We start from the raw sequence: 12,243 nt of genomic DNA, 5'->3' as shown, positions 1-12,243 counted from the left end.
GGGTTAGGAGATCTCAAAACACCACCAGAGACAGTTTTGCGGGGACTATACCACTCGGTACCCAAGCGGACGAACTAAGATCCATCCAGCTGTGTACCAATCTTTTAGTGGGTTAAAATCTCAGCAAAATAGGTCTGACAATCACACAGTACGGCAGCGTGGCCGGAAATGCAGATTCGTCACGACACGCTGGCACAAAACAAAGGGAGTCGGCGGTCCTAGAGAAATATACACTCAAGTAATAACACGCTAATGTTTAAACTAGTCTCTGCCCAGACATAAGCCTCTTACTTGTTGCTGGTCCGCGGTTCGTTGATGTGCGAGCGGCGCGTTCCGGGAAGACAAGTGAATTGTGTTCGTGGCCTCTAGAACAGCTGATTCGCGCGGTGGCAGCGGGGATTGAGCTGAGCCGGATAGGAGAGAATTCGTCTCGTTCTCCTTGGCGAATGTGTCCTGCCCTTCGTGGCGAATGTGTCCTGCCCTTCGTGGCGAATGGTTCTTGCCCTTCGTGGCGAATGGTTCTTGCCCTTCGTGGCGAATGGTTCTTGCCCTTCGTGGCGAATGTGTCTTGCCCTTCGTAGCGAATGGTTCTTGCCCTTCGTGGCGAATGTGTCCTGCCCTTCGTGGCGAATGTGTCTTGCCCTTCGTGGCGAATGGTTCTTGCCCTTCGTGGCGAATGGTTCTTGCCCTTCGTGGCGAATGTGTCCCCCTTCGTGGCGAATGTGTCTTGCCCTTCGTGGCGAATGGTTCTTGCCCTTCGTGGCGAATGGTTCTTGCCCTTCGTGGCGAATGTGTCCTGCCCTTCGTGGCGAATGTGTCTTGCCCTTCGTGGCGAATGGTTCTTGCCCTTCGTGGCGAATGGTTCTTGCCCTTCGTGGCGAATGTGTCTTGCCCTTCGTGGCGAATGGTTCTTGCCCTTCGTGGTGAATGTGTCTTGCCCTTTGTGGCGAATGGTTCTTGCCCTTCTGCAGGTATGAACAGCTGAGGAGCAGCTGTGGTTGCGGATCCAGAAAAAGTCGGTGGACTCGGCCTGTGAGTGGAAGACTTTGCCGCGGTCGTTTCAAAATAAAGCTCAGGTAAAAAAGGGAAGTTCACAAAAATAAAAGAATGAACTTAAGTTAAAAAATAAAAATACAAACGTTTGGATTGGTTGCTCCCTTTAAGTGTCTGGATCATCTGGAGGAACCGGGAGAGGTTGTGGTCCTATCTTCAGCGCACGGGAAAAAGCAATGAATTGAAGGGATAATGTATTTATTACCTGAGAAGTGTCCGGCCTCCCTCCAGGGGGGGCCGTGGGGTCTGTTGGCTCTCAGCCAATGGAAGGCCCGAGTTTGACCTCGGGCGGCGGTCAAAAAAAACATGGATGCCCCAAAAGGATTCTGGGTGCTCTTCGGCCTCACAGCAGGAAACAACTCGAGGCAGGCTCTGAAAGGCCCTTGTAGGCCTCAGCATTCCTTTGTCTGGACCCGATCCCCAACACTGGAAGAGCAGGGAGAACCAGATGTTGGGTGGGGGCTGGACAGATGTGGAGAAGTGCTTCGATGGTTTGGTAGCAACTCGCCTGAGAATTGAACACGCCTTCTACAGCCTGACCAGTAACCTGGAAGCTTTCACGTCTCAGTGGGGGATCAGACAGGTTCTATGTTCAGTAGAGGAGGACGGTTCACTGGTCCTTCATTTTTAAACTCCATGTGTGTGTGTGTGACATGTAGTTTTTTCTTTTGTAAAATATGATCTGATTGAAGTGTTATTTATAATTTTTTTGCTGATGCTACTATTGGAGAGATCATGAAATGATCTAAATAAAAGTTATCTTAAAAGTCAAAAAGTCTCTCTCTCTCTCTCTCTCTCTTTTCTGTTTTTTGCTGCAAAACAGAACACGCCTCCATGTTTGTTTTCCTTCTGAAGTCTCGTCTAATTAACTACCTGTGTGCTTGTTGGATGATTTACAGCTGAATATCGAGCTCAGGCTGACGGGAAGAGTCGCTTATCAAATATGGAATTTGGCCTCTGCTCTCTGATCAGACTCAGAAACGGGGTCAGCAGTGATGAACCAAAATCCACGACAACCTACTTATGTAATCCATATGCACGTGCGTGCGTGTGTGTTGAATATTGTCTTTATAATCTGTTTAAGTTTTTTATTATGTTGGCCAACCAGTGCAACCTGTTATTACTTGTTACTGGACGACATACACACCTACCTACCTAACTAACTAACTAACTAACTAACTACCTACTGTAATTGTAATATAATCCAATCCAATATAAAAACACATGAGTTTTCGTTTGTTTTCTTCTTAGTTTTTCCACTGACTGGAACTGTCTCTTATCTGTTTAATCGTCTGACCCTCGGTCGTCTGTGATATTACAACATTTCCGAGCGTGTTTGTTGACACTCGACTACAAAATATAGATGAACACAACAAAAGTTCTTATAATGACTTTATACAATCATATGTATAATAATAATATGCACTCTGCAATGTAATAAACACGGAGGAGGATATTCCGTCTGTGCACCACGATGACGATAAAGCAGATTAAGTTGAATGTGATCTAAGGTCACTTGGACTCAAACAGAAATATTGAACAATGTTTAACGAGATCGGTTCAAGGTTCAAGGTTTCCCACAATGCTTCAGTCCAACACCGTGCGTATATATATATCAGAAATTCAGAAGCAAATAACAGACTTCGGAACGAGCAACAGACGGTAACAGTTTTTCTATTATCTCTAGACATGAAAAGAAATGTCCACGTCTGAGGGCCTTGATCGATTTAATTCATAAAAATATCAACAGATATATTTTATAATCATTGGTTCTATTATTACTCAATCTTTTTTATTCTGACTGTCGTTGTTGTCGTTATTATTCATATACTTGCATTGTCAGTATGTCTGTAACTCTATATTATTGTAGAGTTATATGAGACTACAAATAAACATGACTTTAAATAGATTCTTCAAAACAGTTTCATAAACTCTTTTCCTTTTTATTTTATTTGTTTTGTTTGAGTCTCATTCACTCATTTACTGTTACAGTATTTTTCTGACAATATTATTTCTAAATTTCTTTTATCGTTAGTTTATTTCTGACATCGTCATTATTATAATTATAATCTTCACTATCTCAGCATTCAGATGTAAACGTAAACAAGAAAGGTAATTCTCATTTTAAATATCCGATTCAAATCTGTGTTCTTAATGTAATTTGTGAATCCATAATTTATAAAGGTTTTAACAACATTTACATTTTTTTATTCCATAATTATTTACTGAATTCTAAAATGTACTGATTAACTATATTAACTTGTTCAGGTGAATCTTTTACTCATCGATTAATATTCCAATTTAATTATATTCTTCCTCTGTCTCTCTCTCTCTCTCTCTCCCCCCTCTCTCTCTCTCTCTCTCTCTCTCTCTCTCTCTCTCTCTCCCCTCTCTCTCTCCCTCTCCCTCCCTCTCTCTCTCTCTCTCTCTCTCCCTCTCTCTCTCTCTCTCTCTCCCCCTCTCTCTATCTCTCTCCCCCCTCTCTCTCTCTCCCCCTCTCTCTCTCTCTCTCTCTCTCTCTCTCCCCCCCTCTCTCTCTCCCTCTCCCTCCCTCTCTCTCTCTCTCTCTCTCTCTCTCTCTCTCTCTCTCTCTCTCTCCCTCCCTCTCTCTCTCTCTCTCCCCCACTCTCTCTCTCCCTCTCCCTCTCTCTCTCTCTCTCTCTCCCCCTCTCTCTCTCTCTCCCCCTCTCTCTCTCTCCCCTCTCTCTCTCTCTCTCTCTCTCTCTCTCCCTCTCCCCCTCTTCTCTCTCTCCCCCTATCTCTCCCCCTCCCCCTCTCTCCTCTCTGCAGCACAGAGCTGAAATGGAAGATCCGAGGAGAGGTTCCACTCTGTCGTTCACTTTCATCCTCTGCTTCTCACTGTGGCTCACGCCTGGAGAAACCTCCACCTTTTTGGATCAATGCATTGACGAATGTCCGGCGACACATTTCACCTCCACGTACGATGTGCATTGTTCTAACAGGTGTGAAAAGCGCGGTTCTGACTACTACAAGTGCAATTCCCAAAAGGGCTGGGACTACTGCTCACCAGGAGAGGACATTGATTACGAAGGCAACCACTGTCTCAAGGCCTGTGGCAAATATGGAGAAGACAGCTTCTACCAGTGTTACTTGTGGGAAGGATCCTGGGGCAAATGTGCTCGGGTGGAGCCGAGGGCAATGATTTATCACACCAGGTATCAGAGACAATGTGTTGACAGCTGTCAGTTTTATGAGTCAGAGGATTACTTCTGGTGCCATGATGGAGATGACTGGGAGTACTGCTCACCTCTACCAGACCACACCTACAAGAATGAGCCTTGTCGCTTCAATCACGAGTGTGGAAGGCATGGTGAGAGTTACACCTGGTGCTACACAACATTCGACAACGACTGGGATTACTGTGGAGTGATCGGTCCTGGAGAGTGTGTGTCTTCCCAGACGTACCGCGCCAAACGACAACCCAATAATCCAAGAGTGATCTGTACCAGGGAAGACAACAACAACAGGAGAGTGACCACGTTCAGAGAAGAAGGAGATTCTCGTAACATCGCTCCAACCAACAGAAAGTTACGCAATGAAGCCGTAGACTTAATTAACCAATGGAACAACCAGGGCTTGACTGACCAGTCCAGGTCCGAGTTGATTACATCGAGCAATCTTCGCCTTGACAACCAGGGACTGTTCAACAGGAACAATCAGCGGTGTTACAACCTGCAAATCCAGCTCAACGGACAACGCGCTTCTGGACGCAGCACCACTGTGGCACATATCATAGTTCCTGTTGACACGTCAGCTGAATACATGCGTTTGGCCTTCAGGGAGAGTTTACAGCGCCAGGTCAGTGTGGTGTTGGAAGTCATCGATGAAGCATCCACCTCCACAAGCAACAACCAGAAGTGTTGTAAAAGACGTAAAAATTAAGGTCACTCAAACGTGTGTAGCTGATGATTGTGACAGCGCACACGTTAACTGCCTCATGTCAGAGGCAGAATGAGTGAGTGAAGCTCTCAGTTAGCAAACGTTGTGTCTTAATCGGTTTTCAATCTGTCTTTATCAATAATCGCTCAATCCCAGAGAATGAGTTTTTATTATTTGTCTTCTTAGTGCTTTCTGCGGATGAAGTGGTTCTGTTGGCTTCATCGGGCCGGGACCTCTCGTGCTCACTGCGGCGGTTTGTGTAGTTCTACTGATTGACACAAGTGTTCTACATCAAAACAAATCAATGTCACATCTCCGCTTTAGTTTAACGACCCTTTTATTCTGCATGTTGCCTCGTTTTATTTTGAAACTCACATGTTGTCCTATTTCCGGTCACTTCACTTCCTGAACCTCCTGTGTTTCCTGTGATAAACAAGTGATGTTCTCTCTGCCCCTTCGATCGCTGCTCGTTAAGGCTGCGACACACTTCAGACCCAGTTTTCACCTTTGACCATCGCAGGGTCATTCCTGACATGAAACATGTTTCATATCCACGGTAATTGGCTCCGACAGAAAACAGCACAAGCCAATGAGGATGTTGTGTACTTTTACAGCTGCGACTAAACAATAAAACTCAGCTTCAGCTCAGGCTACAAACTGTATCAGCCAATTCGGCCTTCTAGGCCATGACGACATCAGTGGTTTTCATTTCTTTTCTGCTTTTTGCTGCAAAACAGAACACGCCTCCATGTTTGTTTTCCTTCTGAAGTCTCGTCCAATCACGCGAGTGTTCCACACCGCCATAAAACAACGGAAGAAGAGGAATCTCGTGCGTTTCTGTGAGATTTCAATCGTCACTGTGAGATTGTTTCCTACAGTCGGCAAGTTTGTGGTTTCACGTTCTGGCCAAATCGTCCAGTGTTCGGACAATTATAAGATTAAAAATCGGTTCAACTGTCGTCGTGTCTGAAATCTTTAGTCCCTGAATTACAATGTGAAACCAGAACTAACCAGATGAAACTATGGAACAAACACATGAAGCTTCAGACTCTCAGTGAGAAAAACATCTTCAAAGAATCTCTGACTGAAACGTTGCTAATGTTCAAAGAGCTTTCCACAGATTCGAGTGTGTGGAGGAGTCTTATAATGTGTTTCTTTTTGCTTTAGTGCTGATACTGAGTCTGATGTTTATTTTCCTCTGTTAAATGAAATAATGCAGTAACTATAATATGCCTCACAACTGATTTAAAAACTACCTGTGTGCTTGTTGGATGATTTACAGCTGAATATCGAGCTCAGGCTGACGGGAAGAGTCGCTGATCAAATATGGAATTTGGCCTCTGCTCTCTGATCAGACTCAGAAACGGGGTCAGCAGTGATGTGCACGTGAAAACATCTGCAGCCCAAAGCTTGTAGCTGTGCACGTTCTGTCTGTTTACACATGAACATGGAATATAACTGTTTTTAAATTATAATATCATGTCCCTGTCAATAGTCATATACAGTCTACATATAGATGCATATCTAAATGTGTGTGTAAGACTCTGTATCTTTCAGGGGAGTTCAACAATAAACATCTTTGACTGTTGTGTTGGTTCTTTGTGCTTGGGTCACAGGCTCTCTTATAGCAATGCTCCGAATATTACAAGTTAAAAAATATTGAATAAAATAATATAAAATAGAATATCAAGTTTAAAATAGAAAAAAATATATATATCTAAATATATATACACCTAAAGAAAAAAAACAATAGTGCAATTATGTGCAATAGTGCAAATATGCTAAGGTGCTGGTTTAGTGGAGTTATTGCAGATTGGAGGAGTTTAAAAGTCTTATGTCCTGGGGGAGGAAACTGTCTCTGAGCCTGGTGGGGGGGCCCGGATGCTGCGGTACCGTCGGCCAGACGGCAGCAGGCAAAACAGTTTATGGCTGGGGTGATAGGGATCTTTAATGATCCGGTTGGCCTTCTTCCTACACCGCTGGGTGTAGAGGTCCTCCATGGATGGTAGCTCCGTCCTGGTGATGTGCTGGGCAGACTTCACCACCCTCTGTAAAGCCTTACGGTTCAGGGCGGTGCAGCTGCCGTACCAGGCGGTGATGCAGCCAGTCAGGATGCTCTCTATGGTGCACCTGTAGAAATTGCAGAGAATCCTGGCATCCATGTTGAGCCTCCGCAGCCTGCGGAGGAAGAAGAGCCGCTGTCTGGCCGTCTTCCTGATGGAGTCTGTGTGATGCTGTGATTGTTCTGGTTGTGAGCTACTGAGGAAAATTCCAAACAACTGAGTTGTCTGGCAATTACGTATTGGATCTCGAATCTTAGTTTTATAATTCTGCTCACCAGATTAAAGACGTGTAATTCATTCTCAATTTCTTTCCAACCTCTAAACATTACGTGAACTGTGCCATAACAAGGTTTGGAGAAACAAAAATCATTTCAAGGTGTCTTCAATCCAATCAGCACATTAACGATGACTGAGACTCACTCACTTCCTGTCGTCTGTCTCATGTGAAGAAACAAACACTGTTCTCTGTGACGTCAGCCTTTGTTCCATTTCATTCACAGTTCGTGGTGGTAAAAACATTAAAGCTCAGTGATACAGAGAAACTACAACTCCCATAGTGCCGTTCGCGCACGTGACTTGCCCCGTGTTGGTCATGTGACCGGGCTGAAACATGGCGGACGCAGCGAAGTCTCTGAGCGGTTTGTTGAACGGAATCGTTCAGAAAGTTTATTATGAGAAAGAAGAGATGACGGAGGATCTGCTGAGGAGGGAACTGTTCCCAGATCTGTCCGAGGAGGAGTTCAGGGTCCTGTTCGACAAGATGAGAGGCCTGCTGAAGGTACTGCTACACACATGCTACATGCTACATGCTACATGCTACATGCTACATGCTACATACTACCAGTGGTGTATAAAGTACTTGAAAGCCATACTTGAGTAAAAGTACAGATATCTTACCTGAAAGTGACTCCGGTAAAAGTTAAAGTCACCTGTATGAAAATGACTTGAGTCAAAGTCTTAAAGTCGCTCATATTAAATGTACTTAAGTATCAAAAGTACAAGTACCGAAATTAATAATGCAAAGTGCTTTTTATATTCTATACAGACACAAAAAGTGTTCTCTTCAGGCTTTATTTCAACTGACTGAAAAATTATAACAAAAAAATAAAGATAATGTATAATTTTACAAATTTTGAACCCCAGATGCTGAGGTTCAAATAGTAATGGACTAGTGCATCTGAACTTCAGGGGACAACAAAGAACCAACACAACAGAATAAACCAGTGCCTCAGAACACTAATACACCCCAGAATAACCACTAAAGAATTAAACATGGACCTTTCACTTTCTAATCAGTAGCAGGAATGACGCACAATGCCCCTTATGATAACTCAGTAAAAGGAAACAAGTCCTAGGCACACAAATAGGATAGTTTTCCTCTTTTGTTAACAACCTGCACAGTGCTAGTACAGAGAAGAACAGGCCAAATTTCAGACAGAATAATAAAGACTGAACTGAACCGAGCTCCTGCAGGAGCACCTGGATAATTCTAAAGGGAATAAATGGATGGGGAATGTGCTCCTGTTGATTAAGTCCCTGCCCTTTGTACACACATCGCTACTCCCCATTGGATGGTTTAGTGGGGTCCTTGGATCGGCCCTGCCAGAGTCAGCCAAGAAGACGATCAAATTGGACTCTCTAGAGGAAGTAAAACTCGTAACAAAGTTTCTGAAGGTGAACCTGCAGAGGGATCATCACCGGTACAGCCTGCTCGACCCGGTCGACCAAGGCAGCCCGACCAACCTCCGGACGCTTAGGGTCTATCTCCCAAGGCAGGGGCACGCTTGCTCCAACCTCCGCTGCTCAAGTACGAGCCAGTTTTGAGAATATAAGAAGTAGAAAGTACCGAAATTTCTGTTCAAATGTATCGAGTAAAAGTAAAAAGTCCAGAGTGACCAATGGGAGTTGAAACCTGTGTCCCTGGGGGGGTTTTCACACCTCTGATGCCCCCTGGGAGACTGAGTTCCTTGCTCTGGTTTTTGATGGCCCCTGGGAGACTGAGTCTTGGAGGAACATGCGGCTTCAGGCTCTTGACTGAACATGTAGTGGTTTCACAAAGAACCATGGCCCAACATTGGGAACTACAGTTCAGCCTACATGTGTAGTCAAAAGCCTAAAGCCGCATGTCCTTTGGTCTGGAGAAAACCAGGGCCTCCAGAACTCCGTCTCCCAGGGTGCCTCAACATCACACAGAGGTGTGAAAACCGACCGGAGACACAAGGGTCAACCACTATTGGTCACTCTAGGCCCCATGACCTGTGAGGTCACCGGGCCAATATAAGGCCAGGTCTCCCCCTCTTCATTCTCTTTCCATGCAATCCCTCCAAGGGGAGAAGTCTGTCCAACTGCTCTTCTTCGATTCCTCAACTCGATGCGACCCTCCGAGAGGAGCCCACCTCTCTGTCTGCGCAAGAGGTGCAGCTTTCCACTCACCGAGCGAGGGAAACCTCCTCCAATCCAAGCTCTACCAACCTTCAAGCAGCGACGCGATGTCCTGCCGGAGAACTTCAAACAGCAACTGAGCTGCACCGCACAACAGAACCACAAAGGCAGGAGCCACAAAACCAGCAAGACGACTTCACAGAACTTCAAACAGCACAGCAACCTTTTTTCCCTTTCCATGGACGGGTAACACAACTGGGCTTAATAATTATACTAGGCTAAACAAAGACTGTTTATTTGATTCCTTGTGATGTTTATAAGTTTGATTTGAGTTGCTGTGATATTTTGGTTACAAGTTATTTGAAAGTTAATGTTAGTTATGCTCTTCAGTCTTTCCTTGCATGCCTCTAGTAACTTTCTCTAATTTGGCACCAACACAGACACACGCATATCTCAGCACCAATCTCTCTGACCCCCGCCACATGTCGTAAACATTCCAAAGGGGTCTCACACCGACACACACACGCATACTCACATACATATCTTTATTTAGTAAGTACACCGTCAGTAATTTGTGTTTTTATACTTTATTATATTCGTAATAAATGTTTTTCTTTCACAAATGTTTTTTCATTAATGTTGCATAAGTGAATTTTGCCAACCTCTACACTGTCAAGAACTCTATATCCTTCAACTTAGCTAACTATCTATATGGCAATTTTGGTTATAGTTATTAATTTAATTGTTAATCAGAGTTCCAAATTTGTAGTTAGAACTTTTATGAGACTTAATCAATAAATTGGCTATCTTTTCCCTTCCTTTGAAGGGTGGTGCCCCGAGGTAACTTTAATCAATTAAAGCTCCGGAGACTGAGGAGGTTCAGGTAGCCTCCAAAGCTCCGGAGAGTCCGCTCCCGGAGGTGGGAGTCCAGGGGGGAGATCCCCCAGTTAACAATGTATCTGAAGAGGCAGGTAGACAAACAGAGTCAATTGAAAAAGACTTAACCGTGAATGAAGTGAGCGAAAAGAACGTTACTGAGGAGAATCAGTTAAAGAGCAGAGCTGAGATGATGTGTGAGGAGCTGGACGAAGACATGAGTGATGATGAACTGTTCAAAATGACCCAGAAGAGGAAGAACTCAGGGTTTGGGCACAGCGAGGCCAAAGCCTGCAAGGCAAGCCGCGGGGCGAAGCCCATCCAGGGGAGCGCTCTCTCCTCTCAGGAAGACGCCCCACCCCGACATAAAAACCTTCTCAGAAACCACTAAAGGCCAGAGGCAGTCGGCTATAGCTATAGCCAACCTGCTGGGCGTCTCAGCACAGGGAGCTCTGGTCAGGTCCCGGTTTATGAACATCTCACAGATGGATGCCCCCTCCCAGTTCTTCTTTGGGTTGGAGCAGAAACATGGACAAAGGAAGACCATTCACTGTTTACGAACGGGTAGCGGCTCTGAAGTCTCAAGACTCGTCTGAGATCAGGAAGTGTGCTACCGGTTTCTATAGAGACCTCTTTAAGAGTGAGTGGTCAAGTAATCTAGATGTGCACAGCAGCTTTCTGGATGGTCTCCCTCAGGTAAGCAGGAGCAACAACACGGAGCTAGCCGCAGACATTACAAAGGAAGAGCTGCACAGAGCCACCATGAGCCTGCAGAGCGGCAAAGCTCCAGGGATAGACGGCCTTCCTGCTGATTTCTTTAAGTCCTTCTGGAACATCTTAGGACAGGATCTGCTCGAGGTAGTCAATGACAGTCTGCAGAATGGAAGGCTACCTCTGAGCTGCAGGAGGGCCGTCATCACCCTGCTGCCGAAGAAGGGAGACCTACAAGAGTTGAAGAACTGGAGGCCGGTCTCTCTGTTGTGCACAGATTACAAAATCCTGTCCAAAGCTCTGGCCCTCAGACTGAGGGAGGTAATGGCGTCCGTCATCCACCCTGACCAGACTTACTGTGTGCCCGGCAGGCTCATAAGTGACAATGTCACTTTGATTCCAGATGTTTTGGACCTCTCCAGTTCATTGGCAATAGAGACTGGTCTTATTTCCATAGACCAGGAAAAGGCTTTTGACTGGGTTGAACACATGAACACATGACGTAAATACACAAAAAGTTTTCAAAATTCAAATTTTCTCTCTTCCCTCTCTCTCCCTCTCTCTCTCTCTTTCTCTGGAGGAGTTTTCTAGTTCATCCAACTGTTTATTTCTTTCCTCCCATCTAGAAGAAACAAGTCCTTCACACAACAACGTGAGTGCAGTGAGAGACCAGAAGACAGAGCGCAGGTAAATGAATAGTTTCATTTCAAAGCACTTGATCTCCACTCTTCAAGGCTGCCTCATTAACCGGTGGAGTTCTGCATCATTGTGATTTGATGAGAAGGGTCAGACCATGAATGTCTTGGGAGGTCATATTCTGTCACGATGGTCATAACAGACTAACATTACTTTGACTCAAAGATGAACAGATTGGATTTTGTCACGATGGTCTCATATGAGGCAAGAAATAAATGTATGAATATTGAAACTGCACTGGTTGGAGGAGGCGCACAACTGAAGGGCAGTAATTCTAGTTAGGGAGTAAAATGTAGAGTAAATGTTTCATGGTGGTGACACTGGGTTCATCTGTTAAGAAGATGAGCTGGTGACCAGCAGGGAAAAACAGAAAGCTCCAAGATCACTGCTGCCATCACAGTTTGATTCAGCAGAGTAGGATCAGGCCCACAACAAAGAGAAACTCTCAGTACCCAACAAAGTTGACGAGTAAGACACAGATTCCAGCCTGATCCCAGCTAGTATTTTACTGTACGACCAGATTTCAGCTGCGGCACACACACAACCAGCAGAGCCGCACGAT

General features: G+C 45.0%; 1 protein-coding gene across 1 annotated transcript; it reads left to right on the top strand.

Annotated features, from left to right (window-relative positions):
• Positions 1 to 2,667: 2,667 nt before the first annotated feature.
• Positions 2,668 to 6,541, top strand: LOC118099065. The gene is made up of 2 exons (XM_047341832.1): positions 2,668 to 2,715; positions 3,844 to 6,541. The coding sequence occupies exon 2, from the start codon at positions 3,856 to 3,858 to the stop codon at positions 4,954 to 4,956; it is 1,101 nt and encodes a 366-aa protein (XP_047197788.1). The 5' UTR covers positions 2,668 to 2,715; positions 3,844 to 3,855; the 3' UTR covers positions 4,957 to 6,541.
• Positions 6,542 to 12,243: the final 5,702 nt, after the last annotated feature.

Source organism: Hippoglossus stenolepis, chromosome 2 (assembly GCF_022539355.2).
Source record: "Hippoglossus stenolepis isolate QCI-W04-F060 chromosome 2, HSTE1.2, whole genome shotgun sequence".
In the NCBI taxonomy this organism is placed as follows: domain Eukaryota; kingdom Metazoa; phylum Chordata; class Actinopteri; order Pleuronectiformes; family Pleuronectidae; genus Hippoglossus; species Hippoglossus stenolepis.
Note: the sequence above shows the minus strand (reverse complement) of the source record. Positions and strands in the feature narration are given on the sequence as shown.

Excerpts from the sequence above, each read along its gene's own strand:
- LOC118099065 (XM_047341832.1), top strand. The coding sequence starts at position 3,856 with ATGGAAGATCCGAGGAGAGGTTCCACTCTGTCGTTCACTTTCATCCTC.